Source organism: Bos indicus x Bos taurus, chromosome 2 (genome assembly GCF_003369695.1).
Source record: "Bos indicus x Bos taurus breed Angus x Brahman F1 hybrid chromosome 2, Bos_hybrid_MaternalHap_v2.0, whole genome shotgun sequence".
In the NCBI taxonomy this organism is placed as follows: domain Eukaryota; kingdom Metazoa; phylum Chordata; class Mammalia; order Artiodactyla; family Bovidae; genus Bos; species Bos indicus x Bos taurus.
The window spans coordinates 106847019-106862968 of NC_040077.1; the positions used below are offsets into that span (position 1 = coordinate 106847019).

Sequence of the window (15950 nt, forward strand, 5' to 3'; positions counted from 1 at the left end):
TCCTGGCGCCCGTTTGCTCGGGGCAAATATTGACTCAGAGGAGGCGGAGCGCCCCCTCACCCCTCTCCCCGCCCTCACCCAGGCTTCGGGGCCGGAGCTCCTCCGAGGCCTTGGCGGTGGGGGTGGAGGGGGTGTCGGGGACCTGGGCGCCTCTGGAACAACACCAGATGTCACTTTTCCACCCACCTGCCTCGGGGAGGGGGTGGGGAGGAGCCGAGGACAGAGGCTACCAGGCGGAGGTTAGGGGGAGCGGGAGGTTGGGTGTCCTAAGGAAACTGGGGCATCCCCTGGCCTGGGGGATTCGGATTCATATTTAATAGGGTCTGTGGCCCGCGGCCTAGCGATGCGCTCCGTCCCCGTCCCAGCGTCAAATTCTTGACCTTCCTCGACGTGCCTCGATTTCCCTTCCTCTCAACCTCCGCAGAGCCCCGGGAGCCCGGCAGATGCTGAGTAAAAGCTAGCAGTGGAAGGGCCGAACCTCGGAGTAGGTGCGGCGGGGAAAGGGAAGAGATGGCCCCTTTTGCTCCGCGGCCACCTGCTGTGCAGACCAGGCCACCCGGCTCTACTAGGGCAAAAGCCAGCCAGAAACCACCTGGAGCGCCCTCCACTGGCCAAACCGCAGAACTCTCGCCCAGCTGCCTAGTGGAGAGGAGAGACTCAACCTCCCAGCTCCAACGAGTCAGTGCGGTCCACCTTGGCCGCTTCCACCGTCTGTGCCTCTCAGACTGCGCGCGAGTTCTTGTCGTTTACGAGGAAATAAAGTGAAGGCAGATGTGTGTGTGTGTCGGGGGGCGGAGCTAGATGCTTTACTGGGGGGTGATGGAGAAAAGGCAGGGAGGAATCTACAGATGCAAGTCGGAGGAGGTGGGCGCTTGCGTCTGCAAACAGTCGGTGCGGGGCGGTTCAAACGAGCCGGGCATCTCCACTTGCTGCGGCCCCGGGGCCGCTGCTGGCAGCGACTCGGGACTCAGAATCCTGGAATACAGAAAGCCCCAGGTAGGGGAAGTGGAGGAGAAGTTTCCCGGCGCCCCTGCCCTCCCGTGCTACCCCTCGCGCCCTCCGGCGGCCGCTGGCCCCGGCGCCCCCACCTGGGAACGCTGAGCGGCGGCAGGGCGATGATGCGTGGTCGCGAGGTGAGCACCACCTCCCCGCGGCTCGCCTCCACCAGGATGTTCTGGATCATGTTCTCCAGCAGCGCCTCCTGCAGGATAGCGAAAGCCGGGAGCCTGCGCGGCGGGAAGCCGGAGCGCCGGGGTCAGCGCCGCCACCGACTTGCGCTGGGCTTCTCCACTGGCCTCCTCTGTGCTGTACCGTTTGCCCCGAGCTTTAGGTGGATTCTCACTTAACTCCCCGCCCTCCCAACACTACGAAACATTCTTGTTCCAATTTTACAGACGTTCAAACCATGACTCAAAGAGACCAAGGTGCTAAATGTCATGCTGTTGGTACCGGAGAGGGATTCGAACTCGGACAATCCGGGTTCCCATCCCAGGACCAGGGTTGGGGAAAGGTACTGAGCGATGAGACCGCACAGAAGGAGCTCCTAGGGAATCCCACCGTGGACAGAAAGCCACAGAGCAACCCTGGGAAACGGCAGTGCAATAAGAGGTGGTACTTTGCTCCTGGCTCTAGAAAATCACTTAAGTGGCTTTGACGACTATAATCACCCTGCTGGAAGTGGTGTGATGGTAAATGTTAATAGTCTGCTCTTGGAGAAGAAAAATTAAAGCTCAGATCGCCATTCTGTACATAGCGCCCCCTGAGGCCTTAAGCTTCCAGCAGCGCTGTCAATGAACTCGGAGTTGGAAAGAGAAGCTGACACAGGTAGCAGCCCATACCACTGCCTCCTATGACCCTTCTGCACTCAGCCCCCTCTCCAAACCTTCACCTGGGCCTGGCTGCTCACCGGCTGATGGCCTCCTTCTCATCCTGCTCTTGCCTCTCCTTCAGTAAGGCCTTCATCTGCTGCTGCCACTGCCATTTCAGGGACTCCTGGGATGTGGGCTGCAGCATGGGCTTCACCTCTGTCCAGGGCAACTTCTCCCCCTTGTCTTCCCCCTCCTGCTCTCGCAGCTCTTCCTCACCCATCTCCTCCTCCTCTTCCGTCTCCTCCTCCTCCTCTTCCTCCTCCTCCAGCTCCTCCTCTTCTTCCTCCTCCTTCTCCTCCTCTTCTTCCTGCTCCTTACTCTCCAGCCTCCGTTTGTCCTCCTCCTCCTCCTCCTCCTCCTCCTCTTTGCTGAACTCCGAGCTCTTGGAGGACTGAGACGGGGCTGGCACCACGTGCAGGCTGCTGTTGTGGGCCACGAACCTGGCCGACTGCTCATTCCAGAACTGGCAGAAGTAAGGCATTTGTTCCACCAGGTTTTGTCCCACAGCCTCATGGAAGAGCTTGTCTTCCAGCAGGCCCCTGGGTGGGCAGAGGAGGAGGTCTTCACTGAGAGGCCTTGCAGCCCCCTGCGGGGGACTCTGGTTTCAGGGTTCCCCGAGGGGTGGTTCTTGACTACTGTGGCCACAAACAGGTGCTGGTGGGGGGCTGATCAGTTGCTCTTCCTGATGTTCCTTCTTTAGAAAAAGGCACCTCTGGTCCCCCTCCCCCTCGGATTCTTAAAGGTGATCATTATATGATAGTGGAAGAGCCAGGAGGTCAGAGGTACCCAGATGAGGGTGGGAGCCCTGGAAAACAGTGGCCCCGCTCCAGATCCCATCTACCAGCCGCAACAAGGCAGAACTTGGGACCCAGCCCTGAGGATCCCTCCAGCCAGGTCACCCTCCAGAAGGGCCTGGAGCAACCCGTGGAAGGATCTTGTGAAGAAGTTCTATCTTTGGGGAAAAGAAGGGCTGCGACTTGCGGGGCTTTGGGTGGACCCAGAGTTGACCGAACTCACGAGGGAGACAGAGGGGTGAGGGTTTTGGGGAGGGTGCTCACCTGATGATGGCAGAGAGGCAGTCAATCAGAAGCTGCTTCTCCTGCTTGGAGACAGAGGCCCACTTGTCAGGGGATTCTTCCTCACCAGCCTCCGACGCCACCTTGGGGCTCCTCTTTGGCAGCTCCCTGGGGGGCAGGCCATAGCATTCTGAGTGGCCTGGGCAAGCCCCCATGCTGGGGTCAGGGGCATGAGCAGTGATGGTGGCTGCCCGGTCATGAGGACACAGGTGAGCTTGCAGCAGCCTCTAGTCTTAACCCAAACATAGTGCTGCTGCATTTTGGGAATCAAGTCCAACTCTCAGAGTCAGCACAGGACTTGGAGATGCTCCAAGGTGGAAAGAGAAGGGAGGAGGGGAGGCAGGGAGGCCTAGGTGGGTTCCCCAGGGGGGCTCTGGCTCTCTGCCCCTCCTTGTAAGGGCCTGACAGTAGTGGGGGCATCTCGGAGCCAGCAGGGCCCCAGTAGTCCCGCTGATGGCTACACATGCTCCAGGCCCTCAGCAAGGGTTAGGTCTGGGTAGCCCCTTTTCTGGAGTGTGTGGGGGAGGGGCGGTGCAGACAGCAGAGAAAGGAGACCCCTCCCTCCCTCCCTGAGAGTTCACCAGTGCAAGAAGTGGCGGGGAAAGTCAGAGAAGTAGTTGGCCAGGAAGTAGTCGGTGGCATGGGCACGGGCAGTGAGGCCTAGGCAGAGCATGCCTGGCGACGGCGGCTGGGGGCATGGCCAGAATGTCTCCTCCTTTGCCGTTCTGAGGTTCCAGCTGGTCGGCCGGTTGAGATCCTGCTGGTTCTTGATGGGAGGCAGCGTCTTTGGAAAAGGGGAGGCACGGACGACAGGGGCTGGGGACTGCACTCCCATCACTGATGGGTGCTTAGTCCTCCAACCAGGCCTTTGGCGACACCTCTGGCATTTCATCCCCACCCATCAGTACTTTCATCCCTCCCTTCCAGGAGGCTGGACTGGGGGGTGGAGGTATCTCTGGGGACCAAGAAAGGATCCTTTCAAGACATCCCAAGGAGATGGGCCTGGGCTTACGTCCTCACCTTGTACTTTCTCGCAGGCTCACAAGCTGTACAATATGCCCTTTTCTGTGGAAGCAAAGAGACCCTTGCTTAGGATGCAAGAGGCCTAGAGGGATTCCCCTCGTCCTGCCCTTCCTGCTGACCCACAGAGGGCCTGAAGTCAGCGCCACCACCTGCTGCCCTGTTGGTCCTGCACAACTCCCAGCCACACCCTCTTCCAGAACATTCCAGGGAAGTGCTGCCTACAGACAAGGAAAATCTGGCTACCTAGCTAAAGGGAAGGAAAGGAGATGCCACCAAAGAGTGCAGGCTGCTCCAACAGCACTTGTCCCTGGTGCCCAGGAACGCTGTGGTTTAGTGGGATGAGGAAACAGCCTCCCATATTAAGCCTTAATTCTCCTATGGGAGAAATCCCTTCTCCCAAAGCCCTCAAAACATGATTTGCCTTCAGAGCTGGGCCAGAGCCTCAGAGGGGAGCAGTACTTCCCTGGGGGTTCAGTGTGGAGGACACAGGGGTGATCAAGGTGCAAGAGTGCCACCATAGGGAGGAGGAAGCAAGGCGGACACGTTGACTCATTTATTACCAGCCCCCCTGCATAAATACTAACATTAGCCCATATTGAGTGGAGGCTTTCTGGGTACCAGGCACTGTTGTAGGTAATCTACAAGCATCAACTCATTTAATCCTCCCACCAATGCCACAAAGTGGATCGTTTATTTGTGTTTTAAAAGTTTTAAAACTTCTCTTTTTAACCTTTTTTGTTTGTTTTTGGCCACCCTGCGCAGCTTGTGGGATCTCACTTTCCCAACCAGAGACTGAACCTGGGCCATGGCAGTGAAAGCCCAGAATCCTAACCATGAGTCCACCAGGGAATTCCCTTTCTAAAACTTCTTAATATGGAAAATTTCAAAGGTATACACAAGTGGACTTTCCTGGTGGTCCAGTGGCTAAGACTTCATGCTCTCAATGTAGAGGGCCCGGGTTCAATACCTGGTCAGGGAACTAAACCCCAAATGCCACAACTAAATATCCCATGTGCCACAATGGAGATCAAAGATCTCATGTGCTAGCACTAAGACCAGGTGCAGCCCAATAAATAAATAAAAATACGTATTATTAAAAAGTATACAGAAGTGCTGAGAATGCTACAAAGAGTTCTCCATTACCTCCAACCCAGCTTCAACAATTAGCAGTTTATGGCAATCTTCTCATCTAGACTACCTTGAAGCCAATCTCAGATGTCATATGACTCCCATTATATAGTTGAGGGAACTAAAGAGGTTAAATAACTTGGCTAAGATGCGTCGAAGCTGGAAAACTAAGCCAGACACTTGTTTCCAGAGCCTCCACCTGAAAACACTACGCCACCTTCCCTTCCACCAGAAGGTGAGCTCTGCCTGTTTCCTCCTGGATCCCCAGTGGCCACCCAGTAGCTACTCATTAAATACAGGCTACATGAGGCAGGGAGTGGTCAGCCAGCTTTCTGTATCCACAGTTTCTTGGGAGGGGCTATGCTTAGTCTAATAAAAGAAATCTCATCTCTTACGTCAGGCTGGTCAGCTTTTAGGACCACCTCGGATCACCACCTCTGTCCCCTACGGCAAGGCTAATCAGAAGGCTCTGTGGTGTTCAGAGCCCACCCTGCCCTCCTCACCTTCACTTTCCTATCTGTGATGGTGAACTCTACTTCCTGCCGCAGCTTCTCGTCTTTCCACTCCTGCAGTTCCTTACGATACTGCCTCAGGGGTTCCTGCTGGTATACCTGTGGCTCAGGAAAAGGAGAGAGAAGACAAGGTCTGGAGGGCCTTGGCTTGGGCCTGTGCTGTGGTTGGCCCTTGGAAGAGGGGCCTTGGGGGAAATCTGGGGATCTCACAAACCACTGCACCCCCTCAAGCTGGGAGCTGTGTGCCATCCCAGCTTCTCTCTGAGGGTGGTCCTACCTTGCATACCAGGTCCATGCTATAGAAGCTGGCGTGCACTGAGGCCTTCAGGGTCACCATGAATGGGACTGTCTCCTCCGGAGCCACCTTTCCTTTCATAGGACTCACAGACACCTGTTTATATTTGGGGAAGGAGTCTCTCTGGAGCTTCACAGGGATGGGATGGGACAAGATGGGATAGCACAGGATGGGATGGGGTGGGATGAAGTGGGATGGGATGGGGTGGAGTGGGGTGTGAGGGGATGGAGTGGGGATGGGATGGAGTAGGATGGAGTGGAATAAGATGGACTGGGATGGGATGGGATGGAGTGGAATGGGATGGAGTAGAGTGGGATGGGATGGGATGGAGTAGGGTTGAATGGGATGGAGTAGAAAGGACTGTGGATGGGATGGAGTGGAGTGAGATGGGATGGGATGGAGTGAGATGGAGTGGAATGGGGTGGGATGGGATGGAGTAGTGTGGGATGGGATGGAGTGGGATGGGATGGGGTGGAATGGGATAAATCTAGAGGCCCTCTGAAGGTTCTGGTTTCCTGCAAACACAGGGAACTCTCACCTCCCCAAAGTCTAGAGGCTTCAGCTGCCAGGCAAAGACAATTGTCTCGTTCTTGGAGATGTTGTTAAGGAACAGCAGGCGGCTGCACTTGCTCTGCACAGGAATGTTTCCCAGGGAGATATGTGACTGGGACAGGAAGACATTCTGTTGGTGGAGACAACACAACAGCAACTTTGGGAGGTGAAGAAATACTAAGCCTAGCCACCAGTACCGGAGAAGGCAATGGCACCCGACTCCAGCACTCCTGCCTGGAGAATCCCAGGGACGGGGGAGTCTCTGGGGTTGAACAGAGTCGGACACGACTGAAGCAACTTAGCGGCAGCCACCAGTACCAGTCACAGTGCTTTCAATGGGCCAGGTACCACTGTCGGCAACTGACAGGCATTTAATTCTCAGGGGCCCAAGGATACAGGCACCACTATTGTCCCCACTTTACAGATGTTCAGAAAGTATAAATAATTTTCCAAAGATCTCTAGGATAAACCCAGACAGTATCACTCTAAAGCCTATGGTTTTGACCATTAAAAACAGGCTTGAAAGGACTCAGAAATCAGAATTTGCTTAGAAAAAGCAGGAGCAAGGCCAATATAATTTGAGTCTCTGAAGGGTAGTTGTGGACTACTAGGTGGTCAGCTGTTAGCATCTTCACCGGGCACAGAGCAGAAATTGTGTGGTAGGGCTGTCTGGAAAGAGCGAGGCCATGGAAGGGGCATTTTCTTGGTCTAGACCCTGAGTGCCTCCAGAGCTGAGACTCTGTCTGGCACTTTTCTGTATCCCCAAAACTGTGTCCTCCATGGTACTCACCCTTCAGTAAGAGTCCAAATAGGGGGGAAGGGGAAGAGTAGACAGGCAGATGTATTGGTGGATAGTGACTGGACGAGTGCATGGATGGTTGGATGGATGGATAGGTGGATACGGGGATGAGTAAATGGGCATGTGGGTCAGTGGGGAAACACATGGATGGTGGATGGATGAATGTGGCAGGCCTCGAAACAGTGAGAAGTGTGTGAACTAAAGGTAGTGTTACTGACCCTAGGTATCTTTCAGCAAAATCCATCTAGTTCCAAGGGAGAGGCTGTTCTGAATGAAGATAATATCTCAGCCCTAGAATAGGCTTCTTTCTACCCCTCCCAGTGCCCCCCAAATGCCCCGAGGTGAGGGTGGATGGGGGCCCCACAGGAGGTGGAGCGCCTTGAGCAGGAACACCTGTGAGCACTAGGTGGCAGGGTGAGCCTCTCATGGACCGGTGCCACACCCTAAATACGGAGGAGGGTTGGTTCCAGACTTCACCTCCGTACCCCTTTCCTTTTTCAACTCTGTCATTTCCTTCTCAGCCTCCTCGTCCGCTGCGCTAGCCTCCCAGGCCCTCAAGCTCCCCCTAGGCCTCAGGCCTTCCCAGCTCCCTTTGCCTTACCTGTCCAGGTACCATCAGCCTTGAGTGGATGGCGTTGTTGTCCCACAAGGAGAGGTTGTGGAATGGGGCCGCGTCCCCCAGGACGTGGGGGTCATAGCCCACTCCCTGGAAGCGGATGACGGCTGAGTTCCATCCCAGGATGTGTATGGGCACATCCACCTGGGAGGTTAGGAAGGGGGGTGCAGGCCCTGGTTAGAGCAAGGCCTGCTGGGAGGGGGCCACCTCCAAACCCCCGCCCTGTGTGAGCTGGGGCTTCTGCTCACCGTGTAGGTCTTAGCCTCAATAGGTGAGAAGATCCAGAAGACCCGGGCAGTTGTGCCTGGCTGGATCTCCCCTTTGGGGTTGAGGCAGCAGAAGATGGGGTGATCAAAATTTTTTTCCTGAACCTGCGACAGGATGTTGGTCTGGATCTCATATGTTACAGGCACCGAGCCACCATTATACAACTCATAAATCTGCAGGGGGAGGAATTGAGGAATCTTCACACCTGCTCAAGGCCACCACGCAGGGAGCCTGGGATTCTGTGTTCACTGTGGGAGGGTGGGTTGATATCCATGATGTCACCCTTACAGTCCCAGAGTTCCCCTAAAAAACTTCTGATTTCTCTTCTGGCTGGATCACCCAAGAAGTATACAACTGTATTTTCAGCCTGTAACATTTTAGTATACTATGTAATCTTTATATTATTTGCTCTCAATGTACCTAAGTCAAGTGTGCTGGTGCTAAGTCACTTCAGTCGTGTCCGACTCTGTGCGACCCCATAGACAGCAGCCCACCAGGCTCCCCTGTCCCTGGGATTCTCCAGGCAAGAACACTGGAGTGGGTTGCCATTTCCTTCTCCAACGCATGAAAGTGAAAAGTGAAAGTGAAGTCGCTCAGTTGCATCCGACCCTCAGCGTAAGGGGACACTAATGCCTGTGTCCATACTGCTGGAATTTAGGGAAACGTCCATGCACTCACCATCCGGACCCTTCATGGTTTTCTAGGTGCTCATTCTAATTACCTGGGAGGCTGCCACTTTCCACCTCTGCCATTAGAGGCAGTTGTGCTTAAAGGCAGAAAAGGGAGCAGAAGGAAGGTATGAGGTCCCCCAAGACTAACCCTGAAGTTGGGGAGTCACAGAAAGTCCTGCCTGAAACCAGAGGTCTTCTGGCCCAAGACTCCATGTTAGAGATGAGAGAAAGACAGTGAGAATAAAGAGTTAATCTGGATTAGGTTCAACCCCCTCATCTTTCTCAGCACCCACTCCTGAATGTGCTTTTTTTTCCTGTATGGACTGCTGTCTGAGATTCAGACCTGCTATCTTCTATTTGATGACTCCTCCTTGTTGTTTCATAGGCATCTTACATTTGGCCAAGACCAAACTCTTTACAACCTATTCCTCCCCCTAGTGTATCTCACTTCAGCAAATGGCACCTACATATTCCCAGGAGTTCAAAGTAGGAATCCAATACATTTTCCTCCATCCCCTTCTCTTATTTTCCAGATCTAATCCTCAGCAAGTCCCAGTGATTCTGTCTTCAAAATGTAGATTAAATCTGTTCATTCACTCTGTTTTTGCTGCCTTCTTACAGGTTCCGGCCACCATCTGTTATCATCTTATGAATGAAAGGAGATGCTTGACTGCAGTTGTGGCTTGGTTGGAGGTACAAGTTGGTCTTCTCCTTTGTCCATTTTCCACTGTGTTCAGTGTCACAGCGGAGTGGTCTGGTCTCTCTGGAAAGCTCTCCAGGAAGCATATGAGTCTTTGCTTGTCTTTTTAAGGGTCTGGGCTTCTGGGTGAGGCTTCTGGGAAGCCAGTGGGTAGAGGGGTTGTATAAGGAAGTGAGCAGAGCCTGGGACCATGAGAACCTCTATCGGGTCTAGGAAGCCCTTTTAATTTGCTCCAGGCTGAGTGGCTGGAGGCCCCTGCCCAGAAACACAAGGGATTCTAAATGATTAGAAATTTCAGAGCTGTGAAATGTTTGGAAAAATTCTGTATCTCCCTCTGGGAGATTTCCAGCGTACATTTTCAGAACGAAGGACCCTGGTTCCCTCCAATTAATAAAGACAATTCTGTAGCTTCATGAGGATTCACTTTCTAGCATTTCAGCCTCCGGAAAGATGCCCTTTTTGGAGCAGTGATTTTCAAGACGTGACCGTCAATAAGCAGGTGTACTGAAACCAGTTTATCAGGTCATGTCCAGCATTTAAAAAGTAGAACAGAATAAAAAAGAAAACATCAGAGCACTCAGCATGTAGTGGTGTACGTACTGATTTGTGATACTTTTGTTTCAGTTAGATGTGTATGTATGAACTGCGTTTTCCAAAATATACCATGGTGCATGGTCAAGTTTGAAAAGCCCTGTGTTAGAGGAAGGAACCCCCTGCTTTTGCACGGGAATGGGGCCTGGCAAAGGGCTTAGCACCAGTGCCTAGAAGCTGAAGCCTCTTGCCTTGGGTCTCTCCCAGTTGCCCAATCTTGAGGTTCAACCCCACCTCTTTGAGTGAGGACAGGGGCCTTGTCATCCTGTCATGGGCTGATGCAGACACACAGAGAACAACACTTAAGCATCCTGGTGACCAGGACAACGCAGACCACTGACCTGCCTTGGGGGCAATGTGTCGCCAATGGGGACAGGGATGAACTGATGGCTGGTGGAGGTGAAGTGCACATACTTCTGCTCCAGCTTCACCGTCACACCTATGAAATTGAGCTGGAAATAGAAAGCCCATGAGTAGCATCCTTCCCTGGGAGGAACTGAAGTACCCAGTGGAGAGATGTGGACCCCAGTTCCCTGGGGAACGGCACTCCCTGTGCCGCTCTCTAGGCTTTCCAGGACAGGACAAGGGCAGGACCTCACCAGGATCTCCCGGCCATGGGACACCTTGAAGAGCACCGGGAGGCGATCTGTGCCGATGAACAGATGGCTGGAAGGGAGGAGACAGTCCAGGATGACTTACTGAACCTTGGTGTGGGTGGAAGAACGAAGGGTCATGGCACGCTTGTGGCTTTGGGCTGGCTATGCGGAAATCCCTGAGCTGGGATGAGGCAAGAGGAAAATTAAACCTCCCCTGCAGGTGGAAAGGCAACACCTTCTCAGGGTGGTGGCCACTCAGGGTACCCTGGAGTCACACAGTGTAAGGCCAGGCTCCTCCAGGAGTTGGGGGAATGGAGGTCTTCAGGACTGGAAGGGCGGGGTGAGCGGTGGGGGCAGCACCTGTATTTGAGCTCCACTATCTGCTCTTGCCCGGGACTCAGGCTCCCAGCCTTGGGACTGATGGAGAAGATGCAATTGTCCTGTGCGCGCATCTGGTGCAGCTCGGTGCAGTCAAACTCTGCCTTCTCTGCCCAGAGCTCCACGTCAATCTGCTGGTCACTCGGGAAGAGGAAGGCCCTGGGGGAGGGGTGCAAAACAGAAGGGGTGGAGGAGCCTCTCGGTCAGACCAGAGGCAGGAGCTCTGAGCCCCAGCTGGGATGCATGGAGGCCTCCTCTATTCCCTCCCTCTCTTCTCCCCCATTAGGCAAGCTGTCCCATGCAAGGCTGAGCAAACACTGAGGTTGTGGATTCTCATTTCATAATGGTCCACAAACCTAGGAACAGAAGCAGTGACTAAATGGAGAATGGAAATTGGGGCTCCCATTGTGGGTACCAGGGGTCAAGGGGCTGCTTGTATATGTGGCCACTTCGAGCTTGGCAGTGACCCTGGAGGGGTCTGTGTGACAAAGCTCTTAGGAAGGGCCATTTGAGGCACCTAGAAATGTCAGCAGCACCAACCAGGGGGCCCCAGGAAGACTGGCACTTTTGAGTCCAAAGCAAGGCTGGACATAGAATCAGTGCCTCTGTGATGCTAGGTGCTCCAGTAAAGCAGATATTGCATTCTAAAGGGTGCCCAAATAAGTGACAAAGGGGTTCCAAGATCACAATCTGAAAAGAAGGCTCCATCCACTCTCAGAGGGATGAACTGGCCTCAAACTGGGCAGAGTATATGAACAGGGAATAGCCAGAAGTAAGGGAAAATGGGCATCACACCTGAAAAGACTCAAGAAGAGTCTCAGGAAAATGCAAATCAAAATTCTCTCAAATAAATCTTAAGTATTTTCACATCTGAATCGTGAAAAATGGTTACATTCAATGCTGGTAAATTTAGGAAGGACAGACATCCTCGAATACAGGGGAGAAGGAATTGCTCCCACCTTTTGTTGCAGGAATTTTGATAGCATCTTTTAGAATAGAAAGTGCATAGAGTAGAAAATGCCCTTTGACTGAGAAATTCTATTTGGGGGAATTAACTTGCAGGGATAAAAATGTAAGCACGCACGCACACACACACACAAGGATGTTTATTACCACTTTGTTAGTGATGGCAAAAACAACATTAAAAAGCACTGGGAACAACTGGTGTCATCTGAAAGGAGTGGTTTAAAAATGTAAAGGCTTCCTTGACAGTCCAGTGGTTGAGACTCCACATGTCCAGTCCAAGGGACACAGGTTCAATCCTGGGTCGAGGAGCTAAGAGCCCACATGCCATGTGGCATGCTCAAACAATTTAAAAATTAACAAAACAAAATAGACATAAGGTCCATTCATATTACAGGATATTATGCAACTATTAAAATGAATGAGTTACACCTCTATATACTGATCTTTATTGATCTAAAAATGAATGTTAAAAAAAAAATGAATGTTACTGACATAAGGCTGAGTGACAACGTTATTGTTATAATGCTGAACATAGAGTAATACATGTAACATCATGCCGTTATCGTAATAAAAAATGAAAGAGCAACTGTGTCCATGTGCCCCTGCCTTGTACCAGTGCTGAGAGCGGAAGCACATGCCAAGCCCACCGGGGCCGACTGGAGAGGGAGCCGGCGGGGTGGGGGTGGGGGTTCTTACTTTTCTTCCATCACCCTTGTGTCGTTGGACGTGTTACCGGACTTGGTACTTGCTTCTGTCGTTTTATCTGCAGGATATTGATCTGCAGTAAAACTGGCGACCTTGCTACTTCAGGTTTGCTCAGAGTTTCCCTCTCGGCTCTCACCCCAACTCCGCCCAAATAATCCCTGCCCGTCCTCTGGTGTGGGCCCCCAACTTGGGACTGTGGAAACCTGCCAGCCTGTCCCCCTGCCTCGAACCCCTAATCCTCCTCAGAAGGAGAAGAATTACACGCCAACCAGAGGACTCCAAGGCCCTGTCCACATCCTTATCAGCGTTACAGCCACGCTGTGCTTTTTGCTTTTACCCATGTCTGCACCAGGCCCCCATCTAGAAGGCTCTCTGAAGGCTCTCTGCCTCTGCTCCCTGGCCTACAGGTCTAGCTTTCTCCAGGAAGCGTTTCTGAGGTGCGCACACCCTCCCACCACTTCTAAATCCGAGGGAAGTAGCTCTTGACGCTGCACAAGGGTCTTTCGCAGCATGTCACTCACCATGCACCACAAGGCCGGTCTGCCCACCGGGAGGGCAGGGCCTAGGCTCGTCAGCTTTTCTATTCTGAGCTCCGGGCCTGAGGCCTACACCAGGGAAGCCCCAGTCCACGTTTGGCCAGTGGCTTAATGAATGAATTAGGGAACAGACGACGTTAATTTGTGCCCCTGACACCTGTGACAGATCACCCTTTAAATGCACGGCCCAACATCTCCCTGGGCCAAGCGCAAAGGCAGCAGAGGAGGCTTGGTGGGGGCATGGCAGCAGCATGGCTCCCAGGTCCCCCTCAATGCTCCCCCCAAACCCACTTGGGGTTCTCTGTCCTGCCTGCTGCTGCCTCCAGGCCAAGTCCACACTCCCCGTTTTTTACTGATCTTGGCAGGAATAAAACCTTCAGTCTGTTCCTTATGAGTTTAGCAGAGACTCGGCTAGAACTTTCAAAAATAGCCCTCTAAGAAATTGAAAGGAAACACAACAACGCAAAAAGCCAAAGAGAGTCAAGTGTTCTTAGGAAGGTTCCCTGCGTTTGGAATCTAGAAGAAGCACGGACTGCCTTCCTGAACCTCAGACGATCCCCTGATGGACGGGCCTGGCTCAGTGGGCACTCTGCCTGGCTTTCCTCCTGCCCTATTTCCAGCCACCTGGACCCTCTCCACTGAGAGTGAGAGCTGGCGTGCTCCTGCACAAACAGTCCACCAAAATACACTGCTCCACACCAGGACACCAGCCAAGGCCGCTTCTCCTGCCCCTACTCCTGAGCCCTGCAGGGCCTTGGCTCCTGGCCACTCAGACAGCTCAGTGGATGGCTGACGCAGCGCTCCAGGCAGGCCCCGGGCCTTCCCCACCAGGCCACAGCCTGCCAAGCTTCCCAGTCACTCAGGGCCAGGAGCCCTTAGTTACTCACAGTCTCGACCCTTCTCAGACAGAAGCTGCTTAATGAACCGGCTCCCCCTCCTCCACCACAGGGAGGGACAGGACAACCCAGAGAGTAAGGGGAGGCCGCTGCACCGGGGCCAGTACAGCCTCCCCCCAGTCTCACCCACATGCACCCCAAGGCTCTTGAGATCACAGATGCATATGTCCACTCTCATCCACCCACTGCCACGCCCAGGCTGGGCCCCTGGCTCTCTTCCCACCCCTCCCAAGCCTGACCCGGACGGGGACACTTCTTTCTCACCTCCGTCTAGCCAAGCAAAGTTGGAAGTCATCAAAAGGAAGTTTACTGGGAAATGAAGGCGCGTGGCAGAGGCCGGAGGAAAGAAACGGCGCTGGCACGGAGACAGGATGCTAACTGGGCACCAGTTCGGGGTCCCCATGGGAGTTAAGCCAAGCACAGGAGGGGCCCAGCGTGGCGGACTCCGGTCTCCAGGCCTGGGCCCCATGTGACCGGGAAGCGCAGCTGTTCTGTCCAGCCCCGACTCTTCCTGCAGCCCCACGTGGCTTTGCTCAGCTCAGCCATCTCCCTGACATGCTATGGCAGCAGAGCCTGCCAGAGACCCTCAACTCGCCCCATGCAGGCCTGGCCCCCACTGGCCTGGGGCTCTGTCAGGGCTGCCCGAGCATTTATCTAGCTCAAAGATCAGGGTACCCTGTAGCTTCTTGCTGACTAACCTGTGTAGGTGGGGGCTCTGGACCTGGACAGATCTGGGTGGGAACTGGCTCTGCCTCTAACGGCTGAGAGCTCTTGGCTGAGTCCTTAGCCTCCCATCTGTGAGACAGTCAGTGGAGGAGGATTTTTTCACAGGGTTGGTGTGAGACTCGGAGAAGAGGGTCCGAGTGGCCAGCTATGGCGCATGAGTGGTGGCTACTTCTCACTCGCTAAGCTATGACGATGCCCCTGCCAGTCTCAGCAGTAAAGAATCTGCCTGCCAATGCAGGAGATGGGGATTCCGTCCCTGGGTGGGGAAGATCACCTGGAGAAGGAAATGGCAACTCACTCTAGTACAGTTGTCTGGGAAATCCCATGGACAGAGGAACCTGGCAGGCTACAGGCCATGGGATTGCAAAGGAGTCGGACATGACTTAGTGACTAAACAACTGCCAGTCTCCATCAGGGTGAGTCTACCACTTCTGAGCCTATGGACGCGACTCAGCCAGATCTGATGTCCTGTTGGGCGACCCTAGTCCAACCCTGGCGTCTACATCCAATCGATGCGCGGGGTCGGGGGCGCACTTCATGGACACCAGGCGGCCAGGGCTACAACCAACAAGAGAACACCTCCAGCCCGTCCCCCAGCACCCCACTCCGTACCAGTCCAGGGGCACCATGCCGCTGTTCTTCAGGGCCAGGAGCACCACGGAGGGCGGGGCATCTATCGGTGCCGCCCCAAAATTGAAACTGAGCTTCAGAGCGGTGAAGACAGGGGGGATCTGGCTGGTGCTGTGTGGAGCAGAGAAATGGTCTGGGACAGGGTTGAGGACAGGCTGGAATCCTTCCAGGGGTGGCTGGCTTGGCACCCGTCTCCCCACAGTGGGGAACTGGAGAATCTGGGATTCAGGCACAGGGGTGGGTCAGCATTTGAGACCTCAAGTCAATCTCAGCCTTCTCCAGGCCCCACCAAGGATGGGCAGACATTGGTGGGGGGCAGATAGGGAGCCCCTTCTTGGACAGGGCCTGGTGCTGGGGGCATGAGTGGAACATTGCTCCAAGAACATTCCCAGACAGGCTCTGCCTGTCCCCCAGGCCCA

General features: G+C 54.1%; 1 protein-coding gene across 4 annotated transcripts in view; it reads right to left on the minus strand.

The window, feature by feature from the left end:
- Positions 1-774: 774 nt before the first annotated feature.
- Positions 775-15950, minus strand: part of CFAP65 (cilia and flagella associated protein 65) — a 41606-nt gene continuing 26430 nt past the window's right edge. For 3 of the 4 annotated variants that reach the window (XM_027513639.1, XM_027513624.1, XM_027513615.1), the window contains 15 exons: positions 15514-15642; positions 11055-11231; positions 10698-10764; positions 10440-10550; positions 8118-8309; positions 7855-8013; positions 6441-6584; positions 5885-5998; positions 5599-5706; positions 3965-4009; positions 3526-3728; positions 2927-3052; positions 1907-2407; positions 1089-1226; positions 775-975 (listed from right to left, as the gene is read on the minus strand). In XM_027513639.1, coding sequence (XP_027369440.1) covers positions 843-975; positions 1089-1226; positions 1907-2407; positions 2927-3052; positions 3526-3728; positions 3965-4009; positions 5599-5706; positions 5885-5998; positions 6441-6584; positions 7855-8013; positions 8118-8309; positions 10440-10550; positions 10698-10764; positions 11055-11231; positions 15514-15642 — 2347 coding nt within the window. In that variant the 3' untranslated portion in view covers positions 775-842. The remainder of the gene's footprint in view (positions 976-1088; positions 1227-1906; positions 2408-2926; positions 3053-3525; positions 3729-3964; positions 4010-5598; positions 5707-5884; positions 5999-6440; positions 6585-7854; positions 8014-8117; positions 8310-10439; positions 10551-10697; positions 10765-11054; positions 11232-15513; positions 15643-15950) is intronic. The other variant, XM_027513634.1, reaches the window with a different exon arrangement.